General features: G+C 37.8%; 1 protein-coding gene across 1 annotated transcript; it reads right to left on the bottom strand.

Moving 5' to 3' along the window:
- Positions 1–9,620: 9,620 nt before the first annotated feature.
- On the bottom strand, positions 9,621–10,825 carry LOC133858373 (uncharacterized). The gene has a single exon (XM_062293831.1). It carries the CDS (start codon positions 10,683–10,685, stop codon positions 9,795–9,797), a length of 891 nt encoding a protein of 296 aa, XP_062149815.1. The 5' UTR covers positions 10,686–10,825; the 3' UTR covers positions 9,621–9,794.
- Positions 10,826–18,915: the final 8,090 nt, after the last annotated feature.

Genomic DNA, 18,915 nt, shown 5'->3' with positions numbered 1-18,915 from the left:
TTTCGTTCTAAAAGAGGATAAATGTAACGACCTATATAGGAAAAAGTGTTAACTACGTTTATGCTATCACTCCAAAATAACTAGTCAATTTGAAGCTTTCTTAGAATCCCTTAGAGTATCTCCAACAAAGTTGCTACTTTAACCAAAATAGTCAAATTTATCTTTTTTTGCACTTTTTTCATCTCCAACAGATTAGCTTCTTTGACGTTTTTTCCTTAACAATGAACAGTGAATAGCCAACATTGGCTATTCACTATTCATCTGGTTACACTTTTTTTATTAATATTTTTTCTCTCCCTCTCTCCGTCCCTCTCTGATTCTAGAAGAATAGCCGGCCATGACCAACCAACCAAAAATCATGAACAACCAACCAAAATCGGCCATGAACAACCAACCAAAATCATCAAAATCAACCATAAATATTACTTTAGCCGTGATACACATAACCGAAACAGGGGAGATACATTCAAGCTTCAAAATTAGATGGGTTCAACTAAAAATCATCAACCAAAATTAACCCCTTAGTTAGTCACCGAAAATCGCTCATAATCACCGGAAATCACCTATGACTCCGCCAGATCCGTGCCTAGCTCAACCAGAACTCATCTCAGGCCACCGGAGCTCAACTCATGGAGGATCGGGTTGATGGGTTTCATCTGGGTTTGTCAGGTTCAGCAGGTTCTCTCTCGGATTAGTCTCGACTTCTCGGGTCTCTCCCATCTCCGGCTCTTCTCTCATCATGGGTCTCTTCCTAAAGCCCTCGATCTCTCTCTCTCGGTGTGTTTCAGACGAAAAGAGAAAGAAAGAACAAGAAAGAGGGGTCGGACAAGAAGAAGAAAAGGGGGGAAGAAGTGTATCGAGAAACCGAGAAAGAAGGGAAAAGAAGGAGAAGAAAAGAATAATAAAAATAGGGAAAAAGACACTTTGCCCCCATGATTTATCCATAGCCTGGCGATATAGCCCCCAATGTACCAAAATTTAGATATGACCCTCCCGAACTTGCCAACGCATGGTAAAAAATACAATCCGTCCATTCGTCTGTCTATTTGGATGGAAAGTCGATCATCTGCGTTGCACGTGACCTTTTAAGCATAAATCATTCCCAAAATACCCCTGTCTCCTACATACACTGGCTGGCCAACAAAGAAAAGAAAAAACCATTCTTGATCCCGTGGTGCCCATCTGCGATGATAACTCGCCCATCCAACTCACCAGCAACGAAGAACGATCGAGTCTCCGGCATGTCCTTGTCTCTCCTCCACCGCCGAGTCGTGAACTCGTACATGAACAGACGGGTGAAAAAACCAGTCCTGCAATTTTTTTGTCAATATAGTCATCCAGGCCCATAAGCTGAAGAAATAGTAGTTAGGGAGGGAGAGAGACGGGCAAACCCTCTCTCTCACTGAGACTGACCTTCCTTCTCTCCCTCTCGCTTACAGCGTCATATTCCTCCTCGCTACCATTCTTTCACAAACCATCCTCACTTTCACCTTCCACGCCCAAAGCCACCCCTTCAGACTTGCTCTCTCTCCTCGGGCCCAAGCCTCAGTCCTCCACCATCAACCCCCTCGTTGCTCAAGACCTGAAATCCTGCTTCAAGTTCCTCATTCCCTTTACTCCCACAAAACCCAAAATGGAGTCCAGAAAGTGTTTGGCGACGAGAAGAGAACTGGGTTTGAACCAAACTCTCACACGACTCCAACCAAGGCCAGGAGGCAACATAGGCGGCAGACTTGGAGGAACGACGAACCGGTCACTAATATAACAAAGCAAGGTTGAGACAACATGCAAGCACAGCCATGCAAATCATCACCAGAATCGCTAATATAACAGAGCAAGGTTGAGACAAGCTAAGGTTCCGTCAAACTCTGTTCCTCACCATGGCCACGTTCCTCACCATGACCTACATCCTCACGGACTCTCTTGGTTTGTGACGCCGAAACAGAATAGCGATTATTCTGTAGGCTAATCAACTGGTAGTTTGCAAGGGAGAAGACAGAAAAATTATCCCAAAAGATAAAACAAGCCCGTAGGCTAAAAGATATAACTCCGCAGAGTTTTGAGAGAAACTCTCTAATTTGATAATAATTCAATTTATTGATTAATTCCTTGTTCCTATTACAAACGTCCCTATTTATAATAAAGCCCTAATGGCTACTAAAGGAAGTAAAATCTTCTAAGACTTGAAATAAATACAAATAAGTATATTATGGAAATACTTGGTGCCAAAGAATATCTCCAAATTAATGGAAAATATTTGGTGCCAAAGAATTACCATATTAGGGAAAATATAATAACTATAATATTACTTGACGATTACGTAAATATAATTATGGGAATTCTTTAAAAGATGAATCAAGAGATTTGTGATAGTCTCTTTTTTCCTTCTTGGTCTTTCCTTTGATGGATGTTGACAATTGGTAGAGAATATCTTCTAAATCACAACTTGCTAAAGGTCTCTTCTTTCCTTCTTGAGTAGTTGACCCTTTCCTTTCTTGCTTAAATCAAGCCAATCACATCGCCACATCATAGACCAATTAATTCTATAGTTGCGTCTGATTTCCTCCTGCATCAGTCTCACCGGGTTGGAAAGAATTCGTCCTCGAATTCGAACCTTATTTACCTCGATCTTTTGGATGGCCGATCAATTCATTCCATTCTGTATTTCTCAATACCAAACTAACTTGAAACCAGAAGATAAATAAATTGCAACCCATCACAACGACTAGCCTCACACTAAATTGAAATAATTCAATCTTCTCACGTCTTTTATTTATTTTCTCCAATTCACGCTCCATAAAAGTCTTCAAAGAATTATCAATTCTTTCTTGACCGCAAAAATTAAAATTGTCATCCATCTCGCCAAAACCAACATTCAAATTATTACTAGAAGAACTTGATAGAAAATTTTTGATCCCAAGAAAATCAACATAACTAATTTCCTCATTACTCAACTGAAATCCCTCGTTATGTGGACTTTCATCAAACACATAGTAGTCATTATTTTCTTCAATAAATTTTATTGCATCACCCACAAAACTTACCTCTTTCAATAAATCTTCTTCTTCATGATAGACATCATAAATTGGGGGAGAATTCCAATCCACAAATCCTTGTGAAGGATTTTCAACATCTTCATGTTCAACATCATCATGAACATCTCCATGTATGAACTCCTCATCAATGAACTCGTCTTCTTGGAACTCTTCATCAACAATTTCTTCATCCCGACCACGTTGTTCCCGGTATGGAGCAGGATTGTGATACAGGTTGTCGAAGGTGGAATCGAAATCGGAGTTCATCTCACAATTGCCGACTTCCTGCGCCGCTAGGCGCTGGGCTAACTCTGCAACTTGCCTCTGCAAATCCTCAATCATCATATCTTGAACGTTACGATCATGGTGCGGAGCTTCCTCAGTCGGAACCTGCTCACGACGACCACCACGACTACGACCACCAACCATCGAAACTGATGAAGAACGATCATGGTGCGGAGCTTCCTCATTCGGAACCTGCTCACGACGACCACCACGACTACGACCACCAACCATCGAAATTGATGAGGAACTCGTCTCAGGAAAGTGCTGAAGCTCTGATACCAATTGACGTCGGAACAGAATAACGATTATTCTGTAGGCTAATCAACGGGTAGTTTGCAAGGAAGAAGACAGAAAAATTATCCCAAAAGATAAAACAAGCCCGTAGGCTAAAAGATATAACTCCGCAGAGTTTTGAGAGAAACTCTCTAATTTGATAATAATTCAATTCATTGATTAATTCCTTATTCCTATTACAAACGTCCCTATTTATAATAAAGCCCTAATGGCTACTAAAGGAAGTAAAATCTTCTAAGACTTGAAATAAATACAAATAAGTATATTATGGAAATACTTGGTGCCAAAGAATATCTCCAAATTAATGGAAAATATTTGGTGCCAAAGAATTACCATATTAGGGAAAATATAATAACCATAATATTACTTGACGATTACGTAAATATAATTATGGGAATTCTTTAAAAGATGAATCAAGAGATTTGTGATAGTCTCTTTTTTCCTTCTTGGTCTTTCCCTTGATGGATGTTGACAATTGGTAGAGAATATCTTCTAAATCACAACTTGCTAAAGGTCTCTTCTTTCCTTCTTGAGTAGTTGACCCTTTCCTTTCTTGCTTAAATCAAGCCAATCACATCGCCACATCATAGACCAATTAATTCTATAGTTGCTTCTGATTTCCTCCTGCATCAGTTTGAGTGTAGACAAATTGGTTTCTTTTTGCAAAGCATGGCGCGTTTGGTTGTAGACAAGTGCCTATACAGAGTCGGACCACTACATAACTTCACGTTCCTCTCTATCTTCACAATCAAGATCCAAACAGGCTGGCCATGGATGACATGTAGGACGACGACAACGGTTGATTTTACACAGTGGACGACATGCTCCAACTTCACCGTGGTGCAAGGAGTCGCAGAGAGGAGTATGAGCTCATTTGGTGGCCTCCTGAGCCGGTTCTGGAGCTAGCTCGCCTTGCCGTTGATTCCGGTGGTGACCCGGCAGCTATTCATCGCGTCCTAGATCCCACCATCATCGTTGTGAGTTTTGTTTTGTATTTTTTTTCCTGTTCTGTTTATTTACGTGAATGCCCTTGTATTCACCCTCCTCCTACTGTTTCTGAGAGAGACAAGAGTGTGACACGGCCATTTCACTGGCCACCTGCTTGACTTCATCATATCGCAGGTTAAGTTCATTCTCTAATGAAAATCCACCTGCTTCTTCCATATCAGAATAGCCGTTCCGATATTCATTAAGTGTAAGTAGAACAGGAAGAGGAAGAACTAGACCCACAAGAGCATCATCTCGCTGAACTTTCTGTGACCACTTATTGCTACAGCATGAAGGCTTCTTAAGAAGAAAAGTGGCAATTGAGGTAGGTCTGGAACAACTAGAAATTTCAAAGCTACCTTTTTCTGGTCCCCAAGTACTTCAAGGAACTCTGAGTAGTTGGAATAGGCAAGTTGCAATAGTTCCATTGGCAGGCCTGCCCACAATCTCCTCAAGGCAACTTCATGGATGCCTTTGATCTGCTCCACTCCGTGACAGCCCGTACACATCCGTTATCTCCGGTGGGTCTCTCTGGCTCAGCTTTCTGGGTTTCTGAGAGAGACAAGAGAGTGAAAATGGCGGATACACGAGGACGAGGAGACATGGAAGAACAAAAGTGAAAGAAAGTTAAAAGGAAAGCTGGAGCATGAGTGAAGGAAGTGAAACGATGCGTTTTTCAGATGGGCAATTTTGGAAGAGAAAATACATTAAAAGGTCACGTGCAACGTATATGACCGACTTTCCGTCCAAACAGACAGGCGACTGGACGAAAAGTATTTTTTGCCACACGTTGGCAAGTTCGGGAGGGTCATCTCTTAATTTTGGTACATTGGGGGGTATATCGCCAGGCTGTGGATAAAAGAGGGGGGCAAAGTGTTTTTTTCCCTAAAAAAATATAATAAAAAAAGAATGAGAAATAATATTTTAAATGTAAGTAAAGAGTTGAATAGTAAATCTGATGGAGAGAATATAGGATAAACAGTAATTAAAGTAGAGAGTTGGCCTTTTTCAATAGCTATTATAACTTTTATTATTGGAGATGTTCTTATAAAGCCCAGTTTCACCTAATAACTAGGCAATGTGGGACTTAACATTCATTACTATCTCTTATAAACTACACACTCTATGTGAGCTATTCATCTATTCCCAATATGAGATCGAACTGTTACAAACTCCCCCACTCAAAACCTCTGACGCCCTCGTTAGGGCCACCTCATGCAGTGCTCCTGTAATGCTCATGCTATATTTATAAAATCTTTTGTATGATATTATTAACTATGTAACACTAAGAAGCTTTCTTAGAACTCTAGTAATATTTTTCAGATAAGAAGTTTATTCGTCATTAGACCAATTTTTAAGATATTCTAAATTCAAATTAATTTCAATAAGGATTTATTTGTCAACCCATTTTAATAAATAGGTTAGACTGCATCATACATACTCAAAGAAAGAATTTGAGTGTTAGACAAATTCACAAACACGTGTCACACTAGAAAGACCATCTTGGATGCTAGCTCAAGAAATTGGTATTTACGTCTGGGTTTCAGCTTTTCAACTTTTTTGCCTTGGGCTAGTAGTAATTCGGCTCTGCATCTTGGAATGGGCCAAATTGGATCAAGCCCACATAACTTGGATGGACAAATTCAGATCATAAGACTGTGCTTCAAATTTCCAAACACCCCAAACCACATGAGCCTGAATTGATTTGATTGCTGGATACCGTAACACTGGCCCTTCGGTTCCATAAAAATCTAGCGGACAGTTAAAGAATTTACCAACCCACGAGGACAGTTATTAATCGCTAACAATTGTATAATTATATAACAGTTAATAATTGTAACTGAATAACCCGTTTAAGCCGGCTGCGATTATCATCTACTGGTAATAGGGATTGACAAAAGCAGTTAATAATCGGATAATCATTTTATAATATATTATATATATTAAAAATATATAAATACCCATTTTTGTGAAAAGCTGTTGTTTAGTGGCCGTGTATGTGATTACTTTAGTGCTTTGCCAGATTCTGAACAATGAATGGCAATTGCATTTTGTTTTGGAACTAACTTGGTCTCTTAAGGAAAAATAAAATAAAATAAATAAAAGGCATAAGTTCACATAATTTTAGTAAATCTCTGCAGAAAAGTGTCGTGTATTCATCATTACGTGTTTATGAAAGAGATAATCTATTTAGATATAGGATTGCGAATTGTCTTAAATCTTAAAGTTAAGATAACGGTTAACTTTGTAGGCGCATTGCCGACCAGGATTCCAATTATACTAACAAAAATATATTTAAATTTAATTAAGGTATTTTGGATTTTTAAGAAAAACAGTTATCAATAAATCACCGGTCTTCAATAACCGCATAACTGCTAGTTGCGGTTAACAACTGACTGGCCTAGCAATTGTGATTGCAGTTATTTAAAAATGAATAACCACCTAAATCGGTTGCAGATACAATTAAGAGGAAATAACCACAACCGTTGATACACCCTTATGGACACCTATCAATTAATTCATGCACCAAATGCAAGAGAGCTTTTATGAAATCTACCTCTTCAGATTGATGACCAAGTATTTCAAGATTTATTTGAGCAAGTGAATTTCATATGAACTCTCACAATTGTTGTATGGAGATCTCAATCCCGGGTTAATACTTAGCCCCTATTGACTATCCACTGACAATCATCGATACGATCGTTGTGACGGTCCTCTATGGTCAATTATGATATTGACATTTGACAGAGAACCTAAGAAATTTTTTAATCTGAGACACGATACCATGATCCCAATTCAAAAAAGACAGTCAAACCTGAAGTTCAAAAGGATTATAAGGTTAGAGAATGAACAATCTTCAAAGCTAAGAAGTCCTATTACCTAAGAACTGCATATTTTTAAACTATAACCTGGTCATTTCAAACATATAAAAGAGAGAGAGCACAGAGATAGAAAGAGATTCAAAGCCAAACTAGAGGCTGAAAACCTGACCCAGATAGCCATCAAAATTTGTTGACACTCCTCTAAACAGACAGCACCAACCATTTCAGAAAACCTGAACAATTGTGCGTGAAAGTTTGTGATCGAGCGCATGCACAAGAGGGAAAGGCATTACTATCTGATCTAAAGGGCAGATAAACCAATAATTGAACGTCAATCATGCAACATAGGCAAACTAGAGTCATGCAAAAAATGGTCAATTCATATAGGAGAAAATTACCTGAAATATTGTCTAGCTAGAACAAAAAGATGGGGGGTGGGGGCATTACTAAGTACCTTCTAACTAAATGATAACATATACAATAATACAGAGATTACAACAACATAAGCATCACTTTTTTTTGAAGGACCATTGAACTCATTTTAAAGTACAAGGTTGTTCCTCCAAGAAGAAAGTGAGACTTATAACCGAAAGATAATGCTATTGTATCTGTCTTGGAATCCTCCAAGACAGATACAATAGTTTCCAAGACAGATAAGATAGCATTATCTTTCCATAAATATATTTCATGGTCGAATGTAATACTATGCTTTTGTTTCAACATCTGTCAAATGGCCAATGAGGATCAACACTGGCAGATGCCGCTCACCATCAAGAATAGAACACAAACCAGATTTATGTTAAAGAATTTGAAAAAGAGCCTTCACAAACTGTGGTTTTGGGAAGAGACTAAACTAAATTGTGTAACAATGTTATGCAAGAGAAGGCTGATCAGTCTTCTGTCAATGCAATGACTTCGGTAGAAGTTTATCTTCTGATTAATTTCATCATAAAAAAGCTCAATAAGAAGAAAGGATGTACAACCAATAAAGAGAAGATCTCCTCAAAGAAAACTGAAGCTAAAGAGGAAACAAACCAATTTATATCTCACCAAATATGAAACAGACAGCTTGAGCAAGCTTAAATTTCCTAATGAAATTCTTTAAAACAGTAATCAGAAATGTAAAGTTCATCTCAGCTAAACTGAAGACTTCTATAATAAGAGAGGAGAAGAGCCTTCACAGAACCTCAGAAGATTGACAAATCAAGAGGTACTATAATTCTCCAACAAAGACAAAACAAAACTGACAACAATCCATATGCCTACATTCTTTTCTTGTATCAGGAATGGCCCGCTTTTTTGCAAAGAGAGATACTAGATTTGGAAGTCAATATGTACTCGTTTTGGTACCACAAACAAGTAAGAAATTACTAGCTGATTAACTGAGCCATAATTCATAAAGAGAATATTGTTAATTAAAGTTTTGGTCAATACTTAAGATACAACACAACAGGATCCATATGACTTCAACATACTGTGATGGTAAAAGACTATGAATTGTCTTGATCAGAAAGATAGTCAACCCACCCATCCAAACAATCAATAATAGGTTCATCCATATTCTATGTGAGATAATCAAGCCAAGCCAAGCACAAGCAAGCACAACTAAGCAAACTAACACTCTCAGCATGTCCAAAGCCCTCGTAAATCAGTGTACACCCTGAACAATGGGTTTGAAATAAGGCATGCTACCTGAGGAAGAATCAATCTCTTCCTGAGGGATAGACGGAAAGAATGGGAGGAGGGTTGGGAAACTTTCCAATACTGTGATCAACAATTACACCCGCATACCTGATACCAATGCAATGAAAAATCTGCATCTCAAAAGGACAAGTGGACGAGACATACAAAAACTTAACCTGACTGAAAGGGTCAGTCGAAACAATAACACAACCTCGCTAAATAGGCAATACCATATTGCACCTAATAAGTATGTAACAGATACTATATATTGTGAACAATCAATGTTGATCAATTTTTTTATCAAATCAACTCCAAAATCTACAAATAATGCTAAGATCAGACATAGTTCCTATCATTGATTAGCAGCTATATCAACAAAGAAATAGCTCAAGAATGCAAATCTTCTTTCCCCCTTATTTCCTATAACAATTAATCAAAGTTATGCATAACATAACCAACAGCAGTAGCCAAGCAAAAGTTAAACATACAAAGGCATTCCATTTCAAAACTTAACTCAAAAAAGAAAATGGGATTATCATTATACGAAAAAGAAGCTCAGACCATCTCAGACATGCATTTTATCCAATATTTTAGCCATGACCGAGGGTTTATAAGACCAGCTTAATACAACCTTTTAAGTTCTACAAGAACCAAAAAGAAAAAAGAAAAAAAGAAAACACATTAACACTCACGAATACCCCTTGCGAAGCTTTTGAATTGCAGCGTACATTTTCCGTCTCGACCCGACAGCATTGATTCCCATATCCTTGAGATCCTCCAGCGTCAACATAGGCAAAACGTCGTCGTCCACCTCGTGAATCTCGAACACCGGCGCGTACCGGCTCAGCCCCAATTCGATCAGCCAAGACCTCACCCCCTCGCTCGTCCCACACCTCCGGTCCCTCGAATCGGACTCCGGGTAGTTCTCCAAATCAACGGCGTCGTTCTCTCGGCTCTCCGAAACCCTAGCCCGGCCTTGCCTCCTAACCCCGTGCCACAAATCCAGCTCGACGTTGCCCACCGAGTGAACCGGGCTGTGGTCCTTCAACGGACTATCCGAGTCCGGATCGAAATCCCTAAACCCCTCGTTGTTCCCGTCTTCTCTGCTGTCTCCCTCCGCCGCCGCTCCCTCGTCGATCCTTGTCACCCAATTGGATCGGACCCGCTTCGTGGAGCCCCGCTTCGCCTTCTTCCGGTTCGCGAACTCGAGGTTTCCCTCGCCGTTTTGGTTCCTTTCTTCTTGTGGTTCTTGAGTATCGTGGGAATCGCCGCCGTTGACGAGGTTGGTTAGCGACCGAGCCTTCACGGACTTGGAGGAGTGGTCCTTGGGGAGCCTCCAGGGGTGGTGCTTGGTCCTTCGCACGTGCGAGTCGTAGGAGAGCGTGGCGGGCTGGTCCCCGATCTCTCCCAATCGGACGCTGGGCCGGCGCTGCCGTTTAGGGGCCAAACTTGGGCCTGGGTTGTCGCTCGAGGGTGGGGCCGTCGTTGTCGTTTCTGCTGTTGTTGCTGTCGTAGTCGCCGCCGTGGCGGTTGGGGCGGCGGTTATTAGGGCTTCTGGTGGTTGTAGCTCAGCTGCCATGACAGTGGGTCTCACTCTCTGTGCGTGTGAGTGTGCGTATGACGAGGATAAGTGGTCTACACGGGCGGATCCGGTAGTTCAAGAAAGCTACGCCAGACGCGGTCTCCGCCGTTGGATCGGCTTTGAAGTTCAAGATTTTTCAGTTTTGATATGGTCGGTTTGTGAAAATGAATATTGAGTCCTTTTGGGCTTGAAAAGGTCTGGACCAGATTGTTCGAAATTGGGCTTGGATTTAAAGTATGTGGACCACGCGTTTTGACATTAGGCTCCCACAAAGTCAGTGACGGTTTTCTTGGACCAATATTCTCTGCAATTCCATGCAGTGAGTGGATTTCCCCCCCGAGGATAGGAAGTAGGAACCTTTTGAAATTTTTTGTCCTAATTTCCTAAAATTCGGAAAAGGAATAAGGAATTAAGATACCTAGTAATTTCCTCAAAAAAAAAAATATACCTAGGAATTGTCCCTCGAATAATGCTATATGCCCTTTACATCTCCCTCTCATCCTTTTAAAGCATATGTTTCTTAGTACCGTGGAACTACGCCACATATATTTTAGGAGGATGTGAAGTAATAAAACCCACTTGCTTGAAATCTGTTCATAGAATTTCACAATTATTTGCCCAAGAATAACGCTACACTTCATACTCATTTATTTCACTAATGTCACCCTACTTGACAAGGCTGACATGATGTGTTTTAAGTGGCTTGCACTTTTTATTTTTTTTTTTTTTTTTTTTTTTTTTTTTTTTTTTACATTGTAAATTACTTAAAACACATCATATCAGCCGGTATGACATAAGTTGTAAGTGAATATGAATAGGATAATTTTTTGCACAAATTGCCAGCAATCAAGGAAGTAATTGTTGAGAATCTAGATTTAAGAGCAATAGGAGGTTGGGAGCCTTGGTGCCCCACGCAGCAGGTGTGCCCCTACACCTTAATTAGCCTGCTCTTATGCCTCGACATTCAAATTAGGATCTCTTACAATTTTAAAGAAATTGTAGATTCTTAATTAAATTACGGTAATAGTCGATTTCTTTACATCTAAACCCTTGAAAAATGACATTTATTAAAATCGTTACATGCATGTTATCGAGGCGGTCATAAAGATTTTTCTCCGAAAATGCTTTTGTTTATTTTTATTTTTATTTTTATTTCTTTTCACTTTTGTAAAGACGCTTATAGTTTCTTCATAAAATTAAAAACAATTTTTTGATCAAAACTTTTTTACAATTAATATAAAAAATAAAAACATAATAAAAATATATTCATGTCTCAACTATAACCTGTAACAACTTTGAACATTATGCTCAAAGCGTTTAAATTAATGTAAAAAATTGCCTCAATCCCGTAATCAAAGAAATTGTATAGCATCCTAATTTACTGTTCAAACAAGCTTTGGGCTAGCTGGTGAGTGTCGTCAAAACACTCTCTCATGAGTCTCATCTAGGGGTTGGAGTCGGACAGGCTGCAATCCCGACAAGCAAGTGCTGTAAATCCGTTTCCTTCGTCTTCGTCTATCCCTTCCCTTGGGCCATTGGACGAGAACTCTGATGCGCGCGTACCACACAGCGCTGAACCATTATTGATATCGTGTCAAAGCAAGCGGAGGTATTACAACACCTGTGCATAGATAGTTCAACCACTCCGTCCATCTGTCCGTGCTAGCTAGCTTCCTATCTCTTCTTCTCTAGTGTAATGTAAGTCCAAAACCCCTTTAACTCCCACTAATTCCTCTTCTTCCGCTAGCATTAAAAACACAAATCCTAACTCTAGAGGAAGATACGAACAAACTAGCACAACCGCATACATCAATCCGGAACCCCACGTTTCGTGATTGCCGAGCGTCAGTCATTGAGACACTCTGCGCGTACAGTACTAACCCCCACTCTCTCTCGCGCGCGCGCACACACGCAAAATCAGCCAAATATGTGTACTTTCTTCGATCTTCTGCATAAAAGAGTACCTGACCGTCAGAGAGACTACATGCGAGTGTAACCGTCACTTGAAAGAGACCTTAGCTAGCTACCTAGGCTACTTCTTTTTCCTCCCTTGTGCGTGTTTCAATGGCTGGCTTAGAACCCGCGAGTGTTGAGGCTGTTGCGGCATTGCGGGGAGACACACCTGACAATGATCATGAGTTGGTTCCGAACTATCCAGCTCCTGATCATCAACTCGGTAGTAATATTTCAAGCCTCGCTGCGGCTAAGAGGAGGCAGCACCGTAGGCAATTCCTGAGGCGTACCATAGTGAGGCCACCTATAGCGTCGGCCCTGCCTTCTCTTCCGGCGCCGTTGCCCCGAGTGAGTTTTGTTCTCTTGTTTTTTCTTTTTCTTTTTTTTTTTTGAAGGGAGAGTTTTGTTCTCTATGATGCTTATACAACTGCATGCTTCAACATTCTAACTTTGCTTGTATCGTTTTTGTTTTATTTTTCCTGACATCTGATCTCTATGCGAGCTTCAACAGACCTCGGTGGTTTAATATTTATAACCTGAGTTTTACATATAATACTTGGTTTCTTATAGCTAGCCTCCTTTTTTCTGTCTATATATATATTTTCCACTGTCTTTCTTGTTGCTCTTTTACTTAAATATTACCAGTCTCCTTCTTTTTAAAAAAGCCACTCAATGAATTTTCATGGGAAAATAAATATTTTTAAGAATTTTTTTTACATTGAAACAAACACAACCATAGTATATTATCTTTTCCCTATTATGTAAATAACGTTTATGGTACTTTTCACCCACTATATTTGCTAGCTATATATATGCTAATCTAAACTTTTTAATTTTTATGTCTAAAAAAGAACTTAAAATGTTTAAATCTCCAGCCAAAGAAAGCAGATCTCAGGAGCGTTACGCATATATATATATATATATATATATATATATATATATATATATATATGCTTGTAAATATGCTAGATTGCCTGTTTATCTAAGGAAGATAAAGTAATTTGTCTGTTTAAACAGTTTTCTTCACTCTTAATTAAGCTTCTATGTTAATGGCCGGGTACTGTTGGGTTCATATTCTTATTCTGTATTTATTTATACTGAAATTAAAGGACTCCAATTAGAGATGTAAATTTGCAGGGTCTGACCATTCATGATTTTTTTTCAAGATTGCTTTCCACCTGAGCTGGTATATATATTATATTTCATTTCAAATCTAAAATCTATTGATATTTTCTGGTATATAATTTAGCCAAAATCCCTTTTTGTCTTACATTAATTTGGCGCGTAAGGTAAGTTCAAATTTTCACAAATTATCTTAAGCCCCGTGTCAATTAAACGATAACGATTTCAATCTATTTTAATTTGACGGCGGCTTCTGACAAATTATGATTCAAAAATCTCTCATGAACACGAGTAAAGAAATGACACTTAAAATTACTTTGTCGTTTTCGTGTTAACTTTCTCTAAATCTTTTCCTTCTTTCCAAAGATAAAGTGATCTTGTCAATTTTAAATGACGTGTTATCATCTACACTAATAAATACAACAATAACAATAACAAAAAATCTTGATCGTAAAATAGATTATCTCCATTTCACTTGAAAATTGAAAAAATCTATCCTACATTATGCCAAGTTGCTATAATTGGATACATAGACTTGCAAATTAAAAATGGATTGACATCTGAAATGGTAGCAACAAAATTATTCTTTTTGTGAATGCACTTATTATAGAATTCCTCATTTATAGGAAATTTAGTTTTATGTGTTAATACCATTTGAGCTTTGAGGTTCATTTTTATAATATTCTTTTATGGTATAAATTCCTCCTTTAACACTAATTAACTTCAATATAACTTAATATATTTTTGTACCTTTTGCCTATTGAGTAAAAAAATGTCATGATCATGGTAGTACTTTTCACCACAACATTTACTAACTATATTCTTCTTCTTCTTCTTCTTTTTAATGTTTAAAAGAGTGGTACGTTATATATTATCTTCAAATCTCTAGCCAAATAAAGCAAATCTCAAGAGTCTGTTTATCGATCTAAGGTTAGGATCATAGGCATGTATGCATGCTATATCGATCTTTAATTTCATGAGGTTTTTAAGGAAGATAAACTAATTAATGTATATATTTGAACAGATTTTATTCACTCTGGCTTCTATATAAATAAGTGTTTGGTTTATGCTCTTACGCTGGATATATATATATATAATGAAAAAAGCATTGGCCAGTTGGAAGTGTGCTTTTGCAAAATAATATATTCATGCATATTTTAAGAACTTTATATCTCCCGGCTGAGCTGGTAGCTAGACCATATATATAATTTCAAATCTAAACTGTATATTATTTGCAAATGCATCGCTCTCACACAAATTTGTGCAATAATGGAACCTAGCTACGAAGGATTTTTATTTTTTTTTTTTCTATAGTTTTGAGTTTAGCTATGATTACTTTTGGTCTTATATATATATATATATATATATATATATTAATTTTCCATGTAAGATGTGTTCAAATTATCTTAAAGATTATCAATTTAGTCCATGTGATTTTACTTTATCAAAAATTCATTGAGTTTTAAAAAGTGACAAATTTGATCCACACGTTTTTCACTTTTATCAAAACGGTCATTCCGTCAATATATCATTTAAACAACTAAAGGAATTCTTGTAATATATATGTACAAAAAGCCAAGTAAGACCTATAAAACACTGTCATACGTACACTACATCAACATATGATCTTCTAAAACAAAAACAAAAACAAAAACAAAAATAATAATTAAAAAAAAAAAAAAAAGGAAGGTGGTGGCTGTACGTGGAGGATGGCGGGGTACTGGTTCCGTGGCAACATACCCAACCCTCGCGGATGAGGTTTGCAAGGCACCCTCACCCCTCAATGAGGTGGTCACAGGGTAGTATGGATGAGTTGCCCGTAACAATAATTAAGAGATAACGATTTAGATCTATTTTTTACAACGGATCGAGTCCAATAAAACTATGAAATTAGTTAATCTTATACGGCTAAGAAAATGACGCTTTATTAGTTGTCCATATATGCCAATTCCCCCGCCCGCTCTCCCCCCTCCACTTTTTATTTTGACAATGATAAAGTGATTGTATTAATTTAAACAAGTCAAGAATACCAAGCTCAAATTAACACTAATGGATTGACATCTAAAATTAAAGGTTAGGATTACTTGCCTACCAGATTTTAATCAGCAAAGGGTGTTTTTTGATTTTGCCAAATAAAGAATTACCATATTGTTTTGCAGTACTACTAAGATCGAGGGAGATTCATCTTGGCACCTTTCCAACTAATCGATAAAGAAAAATTGTGCCCCCACCCCTTTCTTTTTGCATGGAATGAATATCTATTCTGACTAAAATTTACTAACATTATTCAATATTCTTTTGTAAAGCATGTAATCGTTTATCAGGATAATATAATAGTCTATATATATGGACTGTACTTTGGTTTTTGAGTTGATTCTCTATCATTAATTAGTTACTGGAGAGATTTGATTATTGATGATCTTCAGTACGTACGTTGCACAATGGGTACGTACGTACGTAAGTTGTTTACTCTTACAATAACCATTTCAGGCGCCGCTTCTGTATGCAATGAGAAGACTTAATTCCACTCTTGCAATATTTATTATATACTCAAGAGAATTAAGCTGTACGTTATCAAGGTTATAAGTATAGTTTTCAGGTTTGACAGAGGTAATTGGCATGATAAAAACTTAACAGTAAGTTGAGATGCATGTAAATATGGTGCCCATTAATTAGAATAATTAATTGTTTTAGTTTCTGTTTGATTATTCTTTTTGCCTTCGAAATATTCTTTTGTTGCTGGATTTGTGTGCGTTAAACATGAAACTCCTATGTTCCAGCTAATCGATCCATCAATGCTGAGGTTTCTCTTCGAGAAGCAATTGAGGAAAAGTGATGTGAGTTCAGCTGGACGCATTGTGATTCCAAAGGTTTGCTTCTTAATTATCTTTAATTTGGTATATATTGCTGGACATGTTTGATATCGATTTGCACATAATAATAATAATAAAAATAAAAATAAATTTGGGCTGATGGGGGCTATGGCCCCCCTAGCAAAAAAAAGTTTGTCAAAATTAAACCATTTTTTTAGCATAAATTTGTTAAAAAATCACATTTTAGGTATTGTATTTCATCTTTGAGCCTTTAAGAAAATTTTACTACAATTAATATAACGCTCCTAAAATCAATTTTCTAGTTCAGTCCTTGAGACCAGGTATGATTTCCAAAATAGCGCGACCTTTAATGCCTTAAGGTAATTAACCGGCCAGCACATATATGTCATTGCTCAGTTGACTCTTATCTCAAATTAAGAAAGTAGGGTATTATGAATTTATGAGCACTAGCTTGTTGCTCAGATATCATCATGACTTGTTTCTCTTCTTTTCTTTTTCTTTTTTTTAGATTGAAGCTGAAATGTATCTCCCTACACTGGATGGAAGATCAGAAGGAGTCCATATGCAGTTGGTTGATATGTACAGCCGGCAAATTTGGAACTTCAAATTCAGGTTCGAGATATATATGGTACATCTTTTCTGGATTTAGATCCTAGCCTGTGCATTAGGATATGGATGGTAATCCACAACAATTACTTACTCAGATTGCTAATTACTAAGAATTCTTAGCCGTCCAATAACCCTATTGCAATACAATAAGACAATTTTATTACACAATCCCCTCCACCTTTTCCAGCACGTACACTGCAATAAAAAACTGGCAAAAACCTTCCTTTTCAAACCCTTCAATATATATATATATATATATATATATATATATATATATATATATATATATATATATATATTTCAATATATAACTTCTTGCTTGTTTTATTTATAGATTCGAAACCTCCATTTTTTTTTCCCACAGGTTTTGGGCCAATAATCACAGTCGCATGTACATATTCGATGACACGAGTAAGAAACGTCTAGTACTAGAGTGCCATGACCTTAACTTTCACTCTCTCTTATACATATATTACTCTGTTCTGTGGAAATTAATTTCGTTGACCTAAATATGGAAGTGTGATTGATATATATCTCCCAGGGGATTTCATCAAGATGCATAAATTAGTCGTTGGAGACTCCATTACGGTGTTCCAAGATTATCAGTCTGGCAACTATGTGAGTACTATAATTTTGGAAAACCATACATTATTTCGAAATGAGTTCTTACCTCTAACTTGGCATTCTATACATTCAATCTTCAGCTCATCGGTGCTGGTAAAAATGGCGTCGTGCAATTTCTGTCTCATACAACAAATAACACCGTGAACACAAACTTTCCCCCTGTGGATGAATATGGTAATTCGTGGCTTTATTATGGAACCACCAACATGAATCACTACAGCATTGCCACAGATAACACCGTGAATGCAAGCTTGCCGGCTATGAATGAATATGGTTCGCCGCTTTATTACGGAACCACCGACATGAATGACTACTACAACATTGCCACAGATAACACCGTGAATGCAAACTTGCCGGCTATGGATGAATATGGTTCCCCGATTTATTATGGAACCACCAACATGAGTGACCACTCCGTTGCCTTCTACAGTGGACAGAACCCAGAAATCCCACAGATTGATCCATCCAATGACTACAGTAAACAGAACCCAGACGATCCAGACTCCATTGCCTTCTACAGTGGACTGAACCAAGACAATCCACAGCTTGACCCGTCTGCTTTATTAGGGAATCCGAACCACCAACTATGTGAGTGCTTTATCCTCTATGTGGAAACTTTTTTTTTTTTGAAAAAAAAAAACTAGTTCTTCACCACTAACCTGGTCTTCTATACAGCTAATCTTACGGATGGCAACCAGCAAGTTTTGTATAATACAACAGATAGCACAGTGAATGCACACATACCAGTTGACACTGTGGATGAATATGGTTTTCCGATTTATTGTGGAACCCCCGACATGAATGACTACACCATCGCTTTCTCCAGTGAAGCGCACCCAGAGAATCCACAGCCCGAGCCATCCACCATCTCTGACTTGCTGGATTTTGCTAATCTCTTCGAATGAAAATCTAATGGCAAGTTAAATGGCATCAACAGTACTATCTACCTGACTACTTCCTATCCGACCAGCGACAAGCTTTAACTGGAATGTAGCCTTTATGCATCTTTTGTAATTCGTATGAATGTTTTTACATGGGTTTTAGTTTTAAATCTTAAATGTAAAAATTGCTATGATAGCAACAAA

Source organism: Alnus glutinosa, chromosome 1, assembly GCF_958979055.1.
Source record: "Alnus glutinosa chromosome 1, dhAlnGlut1.1, whole genome shotgun sequence".
NCBI lineage: Eukaryota > Viridiplantae > Streptophyta > Magnoliopsida > Fagales > Betulaceae > Alnus > Alnus glutinosa.
The sequence above is the reverse complement of the archived record's forward strand: the minus strand, read 5'-3'. Positions and strand labels throughout refer to the sequence as shown.